This window comes from Eptesicus fuscus, chromosome 10, assembly GCF_027574615.1.
Source record: "Eptesicus fuscus isolate TK198812 chromosome 10, DD_ASM_mEF_20220401, whole genome shotgun sequence".
In the NCBI taxonomy this organism is placed as follows: domain Eukaryota; kingdom Metazoa; phylum Chordata; class Mammalia; order Chiroptera; family Vespertilionidae; genus Eptesicus; species Eptesicus fuscus.
In genome coordinates, this window is record NC_072482.1 from 44,518,260 (window position 1) to 44,535,601 (window position 17,342).

A 17,342-nucleotide genomic window follows, 5' to 3' on the forward strand; every position below is an offset into this window, starting at 1 on the left:
CACAGCAGCTTGCACTGCTTCACAGCTGGGCCTCATATGGGCATCTCCAAAACCCAAACAAAGAAGAGGAATCTGCAGATCTCTCCATAGCTCCTGCTGGGTGGCCTCAGGCAGAGGCTAAATTAGCACCTCTTTGGAGATCCAAGAGCCATTGTACCCAGGGGTCAGATTAGGACCATCCAGATTACAACTCCTCAGATCCATAAGGGGCAGACTCAGTGAGCACCAAAGCCCCACTGAAGCAAGTCTTGCCTCATAAGGGTGTCTTCAGCACAGAAGTTCTCCCATTGTAGACACAGCTGATCCTCATAGCCAATTGGCCTGGAGGTCAATTCCTCCCAGTGATACCAACAACAATCAAGGCTTACCTACAACAAGACTGTGCACACAGCCCACAAAGGGGTGCACCAAGAGTGTCCACCTCAGGTAACTGGGGAGGCTGAGCCACTGGGCCCTATAGGACACCTAGCACACAAAGCCACTCTATCAACACAGGGAAGCAGCCTAAATGCAGAGACAAAGAAACAGGTCACAAATGAAAGAAATGGAGGAAAGCAAACGACAGGATATAGAATTCAAAACCACGGTTATAAGGTTTTTCAAGGATTTTCTAGAAAAGGCCGCTAAATTTAGTGAGACCCTCGAGGATATGAAAAAGGACAAACTAGAAATTAAGCATACACTGACTGAAATTAAAAATAATATACAGAGATCCAACAGCAGACTAGAGGATCGCAAGAATCAAGTCAAAGATTTGAAATAAAAAGAAGCAAAAAAACACCCAACCGGGAAAGCAAAAAGAAAAAAGAATCCAAAAATATGAAGATAGTGTAAGGAGCCTCTGGGACAACTTCAAGCTTACCAACATCAGAATTATGGGGGTGCCAGAAGTAGAGAGAAAGCAAGACGCTGAAAACCTATTTGAAGAAATAATGACAGAAAACTTCCCCCACCTGGTGAAAGAAATAGACTTACAAGTCCAGGAAGCGCAGAGAACCCCAAACAAAAGGAATCCATAATTAAAATGCCAAGAGCAAAAGACAAAGAGAGAACATTAAAAGCAGCAAGAGAAAAACAGTTAGTTACCTACAAGGGAGCATCCATACGATTGTCAGCTGATTTCTCAACAGAAACTATGCAGGCCAGATGGGAGTGGCAAGAAATAGTCAAAGTGATGAATAGCAAGAACCTACAACCAAGATTACTCTACCCAGCAAAGCTATCATTCAGAATTGAAGATCAGCTAAAGAGCTTCACAGATAAGAAAAAGCTAAAGGAGTTCATCACCGCCAAACCAGTATTATACGAAATGCTGAAAGGTATTTTTTAAGAAGAGGAAGAATTATGAACAATAAATACATATCTATCAACAAGTGAATCTAAAAATCAAGTGAATTAAAAACCTGATGAACAGAATTAACTGGTGAATATAATAGAATCAGGGGCATAGAAAGGGAGTGGACTGACAATTCTCTGGGGGAAAGGGGTGTGAGGGTGCGGGAAGAGACTGGACAAAAATTGTACACCTATAGATGAGGACAGTGGGGGGACTAAGGGCAGAGGGTGGGGTGAGAACCGGGTGGAGGGGAGCTATGGGGGGAAAAAAAAGGAACAACTGTAATAATCTAAACAATAAAGATTTATTTAAAGAAAAGAAGAAAAAAAAGAGGGGGTATAATGAAAAAAAAGTTTGTGAAACACTGGTCTAGAAGATTATTCCCAAAATGAAGTCACATATATATATATATACCCTCATTATACGTTTTGGTTTAAGCAAAGGACAAAACAGATAAACCTTCTGATCCATTGAAAGAATAAAAGAGAAGAATATAAGAAAAAGTTGTAGGTTGAGTTTGTATAACTTGGAATTGAAAGCCAGAAGATACGCCAAGTCATTTAGTTCAGGCCTCTCATTTCTCAAAGTATGGAACCATGGCCCAGAGAGGGTAAGTGATGGGCATGTTTTCAGAACAAAGTTCAGGTATCTAGCCTCGCCCTGTGCTCTTGTCAGTATTCTATACTTTTCTTTGTTATAATAATTCCTTTAACTCACACACAGATGTATTATTATATATGGAACCCATTGAAAGGGCAGAAACAACCAAAGGTAGAGTAAGGCAAAAAATCAAACACTTCAAACAAGTAGCAAAGACAAAACTATTTTCCAAAGAAAAAAGAGAAATTGTAAGTATTATGATAAATACAGTTGGCCCTCCACATCCATGGGTATCACAACCGTAAATAGAAAATTTTGCATAAAAAGGTTATGTTGTTGATGTATATGTACTGTGTAGTCAGGACTGCTCTAAGATGGTTGCATCTGTATTAAACATGTATAGACTTTTTTTTCCTTGCCATTATTCCCTAAACAATACAGTGTAACAACTATTTATATAGTACTAGATACTGTTAAGTACTCTGGAGATGATTTAAAGTATACGGGAGGATTTACGTAGTTTATATGCAAATACTACACCATTTATATTAGGCACTTGAGCATCTATGGATTTTGGTATCTGTGGGCATCCTGGAACAAACCAAGGGATGAGTGTACACAGGAAAATCTAGACCTAATAATAACCACAAAAAGATACCAGATTCCGGGCAGTTACAGGGTCTTCATGTCATGGAACTTCTATTCTGAGTGGACATAATTCTTATAACCATTGCTCATAGGTCTCTTTTGTAATCTGTCCAGCAATAGTTAGCGGGCACAAAAATTTTTTTCTACTACAGGCAGTCCTCAGGTTAAGTCGGAATCGACGTATGTCGTTTCATGGTAACATCGCCATCTCCCATTTATTTATATATAAAAAAAAAAAGTTCCATCATTTCGACGTATGTACATATGTGCTTTATGTTTTTTATTATTTATTCACCACAAGTAAAAGTCAGGAATTGTTCTTTCTTTTAAATTTTTTTTACTGTTTCACTTCATTACTGCTGGGTATGTGCTCTATGTGAGTGACGTAGGTGCTTATGTAGGTGAGTTTCAACTTAACGGTGAAAATCGCGTTACGTTGCGCCGTAGGAACAGATCTCTGACGTAACCCGAGGACCTACTGTTTATATTTTTTGTATTTAGAAAAAGAAATGTACTTCTTAGATATATAAGTTCTTTTCATTTCCCATCCTCAACTGTATGGAATTGATAAAAAGACATTTCAAAAAGTAATAAAAAGTAGATTTTCTGAAGGACAGTAAGAGAGATAGATGGCTGTTTAAAGTTGTTTGGAACAAATGATAGTAGTTAAAAAAAAAAAAAGAAAAATATCATTACTTTCACTATGCTTATAAGAGATTTGTGATATAATATAAAACTAGCCCAGGAGACACTAGAGCCTTTTGCCAGCAGTGCTTGAGTATGGCCATGTGTGCTTGTGTGGCTTTTTTATTTCCCTGTCTTTTCCTTCCTATTAGCTTTGTCTCAGAAATAAGTGTGTTTGACAATCCCAGATCTTATTAACAGAAACTGCTTGTTCCACAGGAGTCAGTGATGGAGACAGAAGAAAAAATGTAAGTGACATGGCCTGTTTTACCACAATCAGAATGAGGACTGATTGTTAAGATGGTCTTTACAGAGTGAGGACACCAATGAGCTCATACAGCCACCTTTTAGCATACATTCCCTCCCACTATGCAATTGTAAAATATTTATAGTTGATTACAAGGAATCTCAATTTTATAGTTGGTAGAATAATGTGGAATCCTATGATGTTCATTTAACGAATTGTAGTTTTCAGTCACTTTTCTGATGATTTTTAACCTTTCTAGGCAATAAAACTCGCACTAAACAGAAACCCAAAAAGTATATTTTTAGTGATGAGAACAAGAGATTTAGAAACTAGCCTTTGGTAATAGTTTTGATAACATAATTGTCTTAGCATTAACTCTAGAACAAATAACATGAAGTCATATACACATTCTAATTCTAATGCTGATCTTCACATAAGACACAAACCTGGTTGCATAGAGAGATGTCCCATCACTACGCATCACAGTACAAACTGAGGAGGGGTCACCATTCCCAGAAAGATCCACCACAGCCGTTCCTTTCCTAGAAATGCAAAAAGGTAACTTGAAGCAACATAATAAAAATTAATACCTTTAGAAGTATAATATCTATAACATTATCTTTGGCAAACCAGAAGCTATTTTTATTACTTAAGTAGCAATAAGTGGTATAAACAACAATGAAGAAAAATAGGATGGAATCTGACCATGAATCTATTATGAGTGGGTATAATCCTATATAATAAAAGCCTAATATGCTAAGTGTCTGATCAACCAATCAGCCGTTCAACCAAAGTGTAATATGCTAATGATATGCTAAGGCCCCTCAACCACTTGCTATGACATGCACTGACCACCAGGGGACAGATGCTCTGACTGGTAGGTTAGTTTGCTGCTGGGGTCTGGCTGATTGGGACTGAGCGAGATAGGCCAGACATGCCCTGGAGCCCTCCTGCGGTCCTTCCCAGCTGGCCAACCTCCCATGTCCCTCCTTGGCCCAATCATGCACCAGTGGGGTCCCTCGGCCTGGCTTATGCTCTCTTGCAATCCAGGCTGAGGGACCCTTCCCCACCCCCCCCACCCCGAGTGCATGAATTTCATGCACTGGGCCTCTAGTACAATTAATATTTGGTTATCTTGTAACTCTGGATAAGGTACTTAGATAATGTCATAAACATACCTAAAAAAAAAGAGATTACAACTATAGTTTAACTATAAAACATCATATTTTTTCTTATTCTAGTTATTATAACATTAAATATTGGACTGCTTTGAGATGCCATAAAGCACCCTTGAGTAATAAAACCATGGGATTTTGTTATTGTCTTTCCTGCCTGAGCAAAAATTAGAATCTGTATATGGTAATCTAAAAATTTTCCTTAATGACATTGCTGAGGATTTTATTAAACACAGTTTCCATGTCTTCTTTATAAAGATGGCAAAAGAAATTGCTCTTTGGTTCTATGAAAAGCGGCACTTCTAAGCAAATGGTTTGCTTTTACATTACAGATATCTGAGCTGCTATGACTGGTACTATTTTTCTGTTTGGTTGACAGGAAGCTCAAAGCTAAATTAGAAATCTACCTTAAGCCAGGAAACAGAATCCCAGTGTGTGTTACATGACGTACTAATATCACCTTGACTTAATATTATTTTCTGCCCCCACTTCCTGATTTCTTCCGGTTACTCTTTCAAAAGCTTGTTGTATTATACCTATTTTCATGAGCCGCCTTAAATCTTTTATTGAAGAGGATAGGATTATTTTTTTTAAAAAGGCAGGGTTAAGTCAGAAGATGTGAATTCTATTGCTTTTTTACAGTTATACTATTATCAGCCGTTGTGACCTTAGGCAGGTCATGCGTACCTTCTGTTCTTGTTTGCTCATGTGCAAACAGCAGATAATATCCTTTCTCGCAACCTTACCAGAATTTTGTTATGGCAGCAAAAGTCAGCATGTACAAAAGTACTTTGAATAGTAAAAGCACTATTAAAAAATGCCAGAAAGGGCTGCATAGCACATTCTGTTGTCCTTACTGAGTGAATGGATTTTGGTATCAATTTCAAAAAAAGAACAAATAACTTTATTAAGGAATAGTAGCCTGATCATACATTGTTTTCTGCAGGAGTCCTTTACTGTCCAGCAACTTTAAGACTTCTTGAGATTTTTCACGATAAAATGATTCTCCTGAGTATTCATCAAAATGTACTCCTAGACGCTAAAAGGGTTCAGAAACAAAAGAAAAAGAGTTACTTAAATGTCCTTTACCTTACCCTAAGACAAAATAGGATGCCCTACAGTCTGGCACACAGAACAAGTCACTCCTCTGCTCTAACCTTCTAAAGGCTCCTCCCACCAGTCAAGTCCTCCCAACAGTACCATACTGTCCAATATGGTAGTTTTAGGCACAGGAGGCTATTGAAATTCCCATGAAATACAATTAAACGTTTAGATTCTCAATGACATTACTCACACTGTAGCCACACAAGGCTAGTGGCTGCCATACTGGATAGCAAAGATACAGGACATTTCCATCACCTCACAAAACCAGATTGGACAGCCCTGGAAAACATCCCACATCACGTCCCACCCTATAACCTCTTCAATCTCCTCTCATACAGTCCGCATCTTGTTTACCTACTCCAGCCACATGGGCTTCTTTACAAAAACTCTCTTCAGTCCATGCTTGCCTGACCTCTTCTTCCCTGCTTAATTTTCCTCTATAGCATCATTACCATCTAACAGACTACATGCTCTTATTTAATTTGCACTGCCTTTGTTTAATGCACTGTCTCCATGCTAGAATGTAAAGTCCATGAGAAAATTTATCTTTTTTATTCACTGTTGTATTTTTCCCATGCCCTAAATGTTAATTAAATAAACAAATTTATACCTATCATGAAGAAAAAATGGTGGGGAAAAAAAAGTGGAGGAATGATAGAGAGAGAAAAGAAAAGCCTCCCTGAAATGAAGTATCAGAATGTCAGTCTGTTAAGTTCCTAGGCTGTAGGATTATTTCATAGCTCTAACTTTCAGCCCAAAGAACAATATTTGAGTCCTAAATTCCAACTCAACGACAAATCTATTCTTAAAACATGAGCTTAAGAAGAAACATGGCTGCCTGGTGGTACCAGTCAAGAGCTGCACTACATCTCAAGAAAGCAGGAGAGTGGACAGGTACCTTGTAAATCCGAATGTACTCTTCTACACTCAAGTCCCGAAATTTTTGCCATAGTGCAAGTGCTTGCATGTCACCTAGTTCCAATCGCTGGAAGAATTCATGTGCTGATTTGGCTACACTTTTGTCTTCTGATGCTTCTTTATTAACTTGTACATAAACCTAAAAGCACAATAGTAATATATATTACTAGTCACAGTTATCTTCAATAAGGAAAAGAAGAAAAAACAAAACACAATCCTAAAAATTCTCATTTAAAGGTTATCCAACCGCCCTCATCATAGTGTGACCTTTTCTTTTTTTTGCCATGAGCCTTTAGTGAACCCTATGGACCTCCTCTTCTCTAAATACATGAAGTAAAATACATACATTTACAAAGGAAATAATTACATTGAAAGAGTTATCCAAATATTTTTTTCTTTAAGATATAGTAATAAAGGAAAATGCTAACTTTCTGATAGAGGTTAGTGAAAATGTGTAAATTTTTCTTCCCATCCAAGTTCATAGACCCTTACATTAAGAAAGCCTGGCTTAGACTAGAATAGCATGTCTTGTTTTTTTATTTTTTAAAGTCAAATTGTTATTGCTGCAACTTGGCTCAATCTGGCAAAGAAAAGGCCAAAGGATGATTTAGCCGTTGTTTTAATGAAATTATTTTTTAATTTGTTCTCTAAATGCACAAAAGACCAGTAAAATAGGTGATCCAGGAATACGTTTTGGACAGTTAGCTTAGCTTAATTATACTCCAACGTGGGCTCCTGAGAACTGCGTAGAGCCCTCACCGCTGGAGTGCTTTCATACCATCTGCCTTCGCTGGTTCAGCTCTGCACCACCCAATGACAGGAGTGGAGTTGGAGAGCTTGTTAAGGACTCTGGCAGTTCTAGGATTCTGTGTTCACAACACAGTTTATTATTTTCCAGTCTCCAAAATGCAAGGTTAAGTATTGACATTATAGCTCAAGTAGTTTTGAAGTTATGTATACGAACTATAAAGATTTTATTTACAAGTTGTAACTCATTTCCAGAGAGAAACAGGAATAAGTTACCTATCCCCATAATTTTCCCCCCAGAAAACTATTAAAGTAGCATGAAAGTAATAAAAATTGACTAACTACCAAAAAAATAAAAAATGAGGCCTCTAAACTCTGACAGTAATATCATCAAAATATCATGGCAGGAGTATTTACATAAAAATGCTTTGATTGCTGGAGAATACTTTGGGAGAACCACAATGTGGCTTATACCTGAGATACTACCACCATAAGGGACGGGGCATTAAACATCTGTCTCAAGTTAAAAATATCTCATCTTTCATAGATGGCTTGTGTTAATTACTGGAATGGCAGAATTGAATGAATACATACTTAACTAAAAGTAAAAACTACCTTAATATAGTTTTCCTCTTTCAAGTATATTGTGTAGAAAAGAGTTAATATAGCAGGTCTGAGACTGAAATCCTTAAAATGTTCTGTTTGCAAGGTTAGTCCCTGACTGACATCTAGGAACTTGGATTTTGGGAATGCTCTCACCAACCTCACTGATAAAAGTGTCTCACTGTGCCTAAACTGTTTGTACAAACACTACGGTTTATGCTAAACATCTGCTTTCCTCTGGGAGTTTGAAATTTTAGTACATGCTACGTAGAGGGTACCTACATGATCTTCCAAAAGCAACGCTGGACGCAGAGCATCTAATGAGTTTCCCTGGTAGACATTATTTCACACATGCACTGTTACAACTGGTTGCAGAAGGAATTAAGTGCATCCTGTGTGACCCTACTAGGAAAGGACCCTGGGAAGCTTGGGCCTGGTTTCCTCCGGACTTCTCCACAGGGCCTTTTCCCTCTGCAGATTTTGCTTTGCATGCTTTTGCTGTAATAATAGCTATGAGTACAATTATATGCTGAGTCATGTGAGTCCTCCTAGTGAATCACCAAACCTGGGAGACCTGATGCACATATCATAAAAATTAATTTCCATATGGTCCTATTAATAAGTCCAAATATTATTCAGTTAGAAAACAGAGAAACATGACTTTGGTAAAGTATAGGCAATTGAGAGAGTCAATGTAAGACAGTAAATTGCAAACTGCTTGACTCTTGAATGACCTATCTACAATGACAACTGCTTAATACAGGCATACCTCAAGATTGCCTACAACTATGAAGAGCAATAAAGCAAAGTGCAATATAATGAGGTATGCCTCATGTCCAGCCTATAGGAGTAAAGACATATATATAGTTTATGATCAAAATCAATCAATCTCTCAAACATACACACACAATTTATAAGCAAACATACACAAAATACCCTCATTATCAAGAGGAAATATTTTAGTCTTTTTAAATCTAGGACTCTAAACTCAAATAGCCAAACATTTAAAAATCTAATAAGCATTCAAACTACTAGTAAGAATATTTTTTTAAAAACTTAACCGAAATCTTTTTCCTTCCTTAAATTTGAAAATAATTAAAACAAAACATAAAAACCCTTTCTGCCCGCCCAGCGAGGCTCAGTGGTTGAGTGTCAAACTGTGAACCAGGAGGTCACAGTTCAATTCCTCGTCAGGGCCTGTGCTAGGGTTGGGGGCTCAATCCTCAGTGGGGGCATGCAGGAGGTGGCCAATCAATGATTCTTTCTCATCATTGGTATTTCTATTTCTTCCTCTCCCTTCCTCAAAACAAGAGCAATGGTGAAGCAAAGAGGCTTCCCAGAGAGAGGGAAGAATTATTTAGATTGAAGATGGGATATGGGACGTCTCCCAGGAATAGCAGAAACTAAGCAGACCCTGGGGTGGCAAGAGGCACTCAGAGAAAAAGGTTCACGGCATCCCTAACACAGAGGCTGGAAGCTCATCACACTAGTAGAGCTGTGTGCCTGCAAGGCATTATGTAGGCTTATTGGTATACTGGTTAATAATGCAGATTTTGTAATAAAAGAAAACACGATAATTTCAAGAGAAACATCAAAAGTGCTTTATTCAAAGTAATGTCCATCACTAGCTACACATTTCCCCATCTTTCAGGTAATTTGTGGATACCGTCCCAATAGAACTTTTCTTGTTTTGAGGCAAACTATTCAGAGACCCAATTTTCCACTTATTCGTACGTTTTGAAGTGCTGCTCAGAAAGTGCATGTGCCATCAATCGGAACAAGTGGTAATCTGAAGGAGCAAGGTCTGGTGAATACAGCGGGTGGGTAATACTTCCCAGGCAAGGCAAGAACTGTTAACGTGTCTTTAACTGTTTTTGAAATGTGTGATGGTGCGTTATCATGAAGCAAAATTACTTTGCCGTGTCTTCTGGCCCATTCTGGTTGTTTCACGATCAAAGTGTGGTTCAAATTGATTATTTGTTTTCGGTAGTGATCAGTATTAATGGTTTCACCTGGTTTTAGAAGCTCATAATACACCACACCTTCCTGATCCCACCAAACGCAGAGCATTGTCTTCTTTCCGAAGCGATTTGGCCTTGCAGTCGTTGTTGATGTTGACCTGGATCAGCCCATGATTTTGTGCATTTGGGATTCTCAAAATAAATATACTTTTCATCGCCAGTCAAAATTGGATGCAAAAAAGACTTTCTTTTGTGCCGTTGAAGCAACATTTTACTGATGACTTTTCTATTTTCTATGTCTTTCGTTCAGTTGATGTGGCACCCATTTTCCTTCCTTTAAAATCTTTCCCATTGCTTGTAAACAATCAGAAACTGTTTGCTGAGCAACGTTTAATCTTTCTGCAAGTTGTTTTTGAGTTTGACACGCAACTTCATCTAACAATGCTTGTAATTGTTGGTCTTCAAATTTTTTCGGTTGACGTGGATGTTCTTTGTCTTTCACATCAAAATCATCACTTTTAAAGCGTTTAAACCAGCATTCACAAGTATCTTGAGATGGAGCATGTTCACCATAAGCTTCCCGAAGTATTCAGCAGCACTTTTCATCTAAATAATGAATTAAAACGTCCCACAAATGCTCTTTTTTTGGCACGAAATTCGACATTATTAAGCATAAAAATATCTATGATGTTAACACCTTCAGCAAATTTGACATATGAAGTTGTGAAGCTTGCTGTCAATACAACAAAATAGCACACATATCAAATCGCATATCTGTCAACATATGTGTAACTCCCTCTATTGAGAAAAATCCGCATATTAACTGGTACACCTAGTAGATCTGGGCATGTCAGTCAAGACCAGTGTGGACTGAGGCCAAGAAGAGGCTTCCATGCCCTTCCTGGGATGTGCATAAGAGCCTAGGTAACTCTGTGTGATTTGGGAGGTGGGGAATCACTAGCAATGACTTGACTCTCACTACTCTCAAAAGTGATGGTGGGGTTTAGATTTAATTAGACTTACAATATAAGAGCTTTTTCTTGCATAATATTGTTATAACAAATAAAATTAACATCAATCATAACACATTAAAAAAGGTAATGCGACCTAACCAATAAAAAACTTTTGGCCCTGACTGGTGTGGTTCAGTGGATAGAGCGTCGGCCTTCGGACTGAAGGGTCCCGGGTTCGATTCCGGCCAAGGGCATGTACCTTGGTTGCAGGCACATCCCCAGTGGGGGGCGTGCAGGAGGCAGCTGATCGATGTTTCTCTCTCATTGATGTTTCTAACTCTCTATCCCTCTCCCTTCCTCTCTGTAAAAAAATCAATAAAATATATTAAAAATTAAAAAAAACAAACAAAAAACTTTTGGATTCATTTCCTTATACAATAAAATTTTCTAACTGCATAAATCATCCTTTATATGTCTAGAATCAATTTAGTCTTGAATTATCTCCTTTACTTAAGTTTGTGGAATTGTTCTGGGACTCAACACCAGAAAAAATATGCTCTCTTGAGGAATAGATACTTTTCCTCCACATATTAAAAAATGAGAACATCATGAGATCACTCATCAAATTAGCACTCATCAAGTTGGTTTTGATCTTGCCCTATATTTTCACTTACTACTATTTTTTACTTTTATTTTTGCTACTGATACAGGGAAACTCAGGGTCAAATCTCTTATATACTACTAGAGGCCCGATGCACAAAATTCATGCACACGTAGGGTCCCTAGGCCTGGCCTGCGATCAGGGCTGATCTTCCCCAGCTGCCAGTAGCCAGCCCACCCCCCACAGCCGGTTGCCCTCTGTGTGTGGGGTGCTCGGCAGTGTGATTGGGGCCCTGCTTGTACCACCTTGGCCTGGCACCACCCGTGTCCGCTGCCACCCATCCTGGTTCTCTGTTCCCCATCGAGCGATCGGAGCCAGCTGGCCAGGGGGAGGGATCGAGAGGTTGACCGGCAGGCCCCCATTGGGTGATCAGGGCCTGCGGGCTGGGGCAGCTCCTGCATTGAGCATCTGCCCCCTGGTGGTCAGTGCGTATCATAGCAACTGGTCATTCCGCTGTCCAGTCGATTTGCATATTATGCTTTTATATAAAGAGATTTTCCAATTATATATTATCCTCTCACTTTCTGTGTCTTTTTTAAGTGCCCATCACTGAAATTACCTCAAATTAATTTAGAATGGGGCAGGTAAAATAAAATATTATGGGGATCATTTTGAACTTATGAAAAAATTTATAAAATAAAAGGCATCCAAATTGGAGAGGAGGAAGTAAAACTATCATTATTTGCAGACTAGAGGCCCGGTGCGCGAAATTCGTGCACGGAGGGGGTTGTCCCTCAGCCCAGCCTGTACCCTCTCCAATCTGGGACCCCTCGAGGGGAGTCGGACATCCCTCTCACAATCCAAGACTGCTGGCTCTCAACTGCTTGCCTGCCTGCCTTCCTGATTGCCCCTACCCGCTTCTGCCTGCCAGCCTGATCACCCCTAACCACTCTGCTGCCAGCCTGTTTGCCCCCAACTTCCCTCCTCTGCCGGCCTGGTTACCCCTAACTGCCCTCTCCTTCAGGATTGATCACCTCCAACTGCCCTCCCTTGCAGGCCTGGTCCTTCTCAACTGCCCTCCCTTGCAGGCCGGGTGCCTCCCAACTGCTCTCTCCTACTGGCCATCTTGTGGTGGCCATCTTGTGTCCACATGGGGGCAGGATCTTTGACCACATGGGGGCAGCTATATTGTGTGTTGCAGTGATGATCAATCTGCATATTACTCTTTTATTAGATAGGATAGAGGCCTGGTACAGGGGAGGGGGCCAGCTGGTTTGCCCTGAAGGGTGTCCTGGATCAGGTGGGGTTTCCCTTGGGGTGTGGGGCGGCCTGAGCAAGGGGCCTGTGGTGGTTTGCAGGCCAGCCACGGCCCCTGACAACCCAAGGGGAGGCCCTGGTATCTGGAATTTATTTTCCTTCTACAATTGAAACTTTGTAGCCTGGAGCGGAGCCAAGCCTGGGGCTCCCTCCGAGGCTGGTAGCCATTTGTGTTGGGGTTATAATTGAAACTTTGTTGCCTTAAGCGGGTGGGCTGGGCCAGGGTGTGCGGAAAGCTTTGCTTCCCCTGTTGCCGGCGGCAACCCTGGCCTGCTCTCTCAAGCTCCATCCTGCCGCCATTTGTTTTAATTTGTTTACCTTCTATAATGGAAACTTTGTAGCTTAAGTGGAGACTTAGGCCTGGCAAGGGCAGGCGGAAAGCTTGGCTTCCTCTGTTACCTAGGAAACCTTGCTCTCTGTGGCTGTAGCCATCTTGGTTTGGGTTAATTTGCGTACTCGCTCTGATGGTATGGTGGGCATGGCTTGTGGGTGTGTCGGAGGTATGGTCAATTTGCATATTTGTCTATTATTAGATAGGATGACATGATATTGTACATAGAAAACACTAAAGATCCATCAAAAACTATGAGATTCAATAAATGAATTTAACGTAGAATACAAAATTATGGCATTGATGGCATTTTTATACACCAATAATGAACTCTTAGGAAGAGAAAATGAAAAAATAACAACCCCACAATCCCATTTGCAATTGCAGTGCAGTGCTGGTGGCATAGTGGTGAGCACAGCTGTCTTCCATTTACTATTGCAACACAAAAATTACGATACTTAGGAATAAACTTAACCAAGGAGGTAAAAGACTTGTACTCAGAAAACTACAGAACGTTAGGAAAAAAAAGAGATAGAGAAAGATATAAACAAATGGAAGAATATACCATGTTCATGGATTGGTAGAATCAACATCATTAAAATGTCCATACTACCCAAAGCAATCTACAGATTCAATACAATCCCTATTAAAATGCCAATGGCATATTTCACAGATCTAGAACAAATGCTACAAAATTTATATGGAACCAAAAAAGACCCTGAATAGCAGTAATAATCTTGAGAAAGAAGAACAAAGTTGGAGGAATCAGAATACCAGATATCAAGTTATACTACAAAGCCACTCAAAACAGCCTGGTACTAGCACAAGAACAGGCATAAAGATCAATGGAACAGAACAGAGAACTCAGAAATTGACCCAAGCCATTATGCTCAATTAATATTTGAAAAGGAGGCAAGAGCATATAATGGAGTAAAGACAGTCTTGTCAATAAATGGTGCTGGGAAAAATGTACAGGTATATGCAAAATAATGAAACTAGACCATTAACTTATACCATACACAAGAATAAACTCAAAATGTAAGTTGTGAAACTATAAAAATCTTAGAAGAAGTCATAGTCAGCAAAATCTTAGATATCTCTTGCAGCAATATGTTTACCGATACATTTCCTAGGGCCGTGGTCGGCAAACTGCGGCTCTTTGGCCCCTTTAGTGTGGCTCTTCCACAAAATACCACGGCCTGGGTGAGTCTATTTTGAAGAAGGGGCATTAGAAGAAGTTTAAGTTAAAAAACTTGGCTCTCAAAAGAAATGTCAATTGTTGTACTGTTGATATTTGGCTCTGTTGACTAATGAGTTTGCCGACCACTGTCTAGGGCAAAGGAAACTAAGGCTAAAGTAAACAAACTGAACTAAAGCAAAAGAGAGAACATACTTGCCAATGATACATCTGATAAGGGGTTAATTTCCAAAATATATAAGGAACTCATACAACTTAACAAAAGGAAGATAAACAATTGAATTAAAAAATGTGCAAAGGACCTAAATAGATACTTCTCCAAAGTGGACACAGAAAAGGCCAAGAGACATGAAAAAATGCTCAAAGTCACTAATCATCAGAAAGATATAAATTAAAATGACAATGAGATATCACCTCATATCTGTCAGCATGGCTATCATCAACAAATCAACAAAGGACAAGTATTGGTAAGGATGTGGGAAAAAAGGGAACTCTAAGTACACTGCTGGTGGGAATGCAGACTGGTGCAGCCACTGTGGAAAACAGTATGGAGTTTCCTCAAAAAATTAAAAACGGAAATCCCATCTGACCCAGTGATCCACTTCTAGGAATATATCCTAAGAAACTCGAAAACCAATCAGAACATGCATCCCTATGTTCATACCAGCTCAATTTATAATAGCTAAGATTTGGAAACAGGCCAAGTGCTCATTAGCAGGTGAGTAGATAAAAAAATCTGTGGTACATTTTCACAATGGAATACAACGCAGTTGTAAAAAAAAAAGAACTCTTATCATTTGCAACAGCATGGATGGGCCTGGGAAGTATTATGCTAAATGAAATAAGCCAGTCAGAAAAAGGTAAGTATCACATGATCTCACTTGTGGAATCTAATTAATAAAATAAACTGATGAACAAAATAATTTTTTTAAAATAAAAAACTAATATTATCTGTTTTAATATATTTTGTTATCTTTATAAATGCCAGAGCTAGGGTACAGAGTTAATGTGTGCTTATTGACATAATTTTTAACTCTTGTGAGAGGCTGCTAGTATTTCAGAGGAATATCTATAGTTATCAAAATCCATATTATTAAGTAGCATGCAATGAGTCAAATTTTAAAATCTTCTGTAGCAAAATAAAGAAAAAGAAAGAAAAAAAAGGTTATATATATTCCTAAAGGTACAGTGTTAGATGTTATCAAGGTCTACTCAAGAAGTTTAAATCTAGGAGGAACCTGAGAAATTTCTTCTAAATATTATCATTGAGACAAAAATAAATAATGACACCTATATATCCATGATATAGATTTAACACTTGTTAACTTTTTACTGTAAGAAATTACTTTTCAACATAAATGGAAAGTCTTTTTGTAAGTGTTCCAAAATTTATCACAAAGGTTTTCCTTGAATTAACAGTACAAATTCTAAACAGCAAATACATTAGCTTGTTAACTCATCAGCCAATTCACTGGGAGAAACTATTATGAAACCATTTCCCTATTTTGTTACAACAAATTAGAACAACAAATTAGAAAAAAGTTTCAAATGTTGGCTTACAAAGGTCTAATTTTATGTACAAAACAACCAGATGTCATTGGCAAAGAATGACTACACATACAGAGAAAAACTAATAATGAGCACAAAAATAGAAATGCAGTATAGAAATGACCAATGGTGTTAAATATTTTCATCACAGAAAAGAAATGCTAAAACTATTCTATAATATCATTTCCAACCTGGCTAAAACACTGAAAACTGACCATGGTGCAATTTAAAGGGAGGTAGGACAAAAAATATGCTACTGGATGACTTAAGCCAAATTCAAAACAAATATGCCAGAGGTTGAAACTGCCAAAACTAAGTTACTAATTGCATCCCTGCCACAGCAATTTGAGGATGAAAGAAAAAAAAAAAAAGCGCTATATAAATAATTACAACCAATGGAAATAAATGGCTCGAAAAGGTATTTTATAGTGCCAGTGGGGGCAGGGCAGTGTAGTACATAGTGCATTTGGGAGCCAAATTACCTGTGTTGGAATTCTGGGTCTGGTCCGTGGGTTCTTTATTAGTAAACTGTATAACAAAGTAAGTTAGAATCTGACAAATGGTAACCAGTGTGTACTACCACGGTTAGCCCTTTCCTTGAGCTATACATCAGAAAGATATATTGCATAACTTAAATGAAAGATAGAGAAAGGGGCAAGATCAAATTAATTCAAACATTTCCTGCAAGGCATAACATTTGGGGCTGAGGATAAAAGATCAGGAAAACACAGTCCTTCCTCTTGAAGGAAGAGCTTACAACTACAATTTGACAAGGAAAAAACCAGAGGTTAGATTACGGGTCAGGTTTTTTGGCGTGTTTTTTGTTTGTCTGCTTGTTTGTTTTTGGAACAGGATAAAATAATTTTATAATATTTGCTTAAAGCTTTAAAAAAGGGAAAAAATCCATTTATGCTAAAAGTTGTTGAAAGCAATCTACAGTGACAACTGTAATTTTAAAGTAAAATCTAGGTCTGCAAGAATTAGCACAAAGCTAAAATAACCTGAAGTTGTCACTTTAGACTCTGCATTTTCTCTGTCCTGCAAGGAAGGAGAAAGAGAGCAGGTGGGTGCTCTAATGGATTTCTATCTTCTACTACAAACAGCAAGGTGGGTGTATTTGACTTGCACTCTTTTGTCCATAAATAATACTCCCCTATAAGGCAAAAGAACCCTTAATGAAAGCAAAGCCATTGTTCCTTGAGTTTTTAGTTATTCATAGGAACACTCCTGCCCATTTCTTCCTTCTGTGGATCTATTAATTAGTAACCTCTAACACAGACCCATGATCTCCTTCCTATGAGTCTCAAAAGACAGGAAGCTGTATTAAACTACATAGAAAGAAACACATGTTTAGGTTTCTATGGAGTTTGA

The 17,342-nt window shown here is 38.6% G+C and overlaps 1 protein-coding gene across 1 annotated transcript in view; it reads right to left on the reverse strand.

Annotated features, from left to right (window-relative positions):
- Positions 1-17,342, reverse strand: part of RARS2 (arginyl-tRNA synthetase 2, mitochondrial) — an 82,683-nt gene that overhangs the window by 14,735 nt on the left and 50,606 nt on the right. Inside the window, exons 9-11 of the mRNA XM_008147096.3 lie at positions 6,693-6,851; positions 5,623-5,729; positions 3,962-4,057 (exon numbers count right to left, since the gene is read on the reverse strand). Of these exons, the coding sequence (XP_008145318.3) occupies positions 3,962-4,057; positions 5,623-5,729; positions 6,693-6,851 (362 nt within the window). The remainder of the gene's footprint in view (positions 1-3,961; positions 4,058-5,622; positions 5,730-6,692; positions 6,852-17,342) is intronic.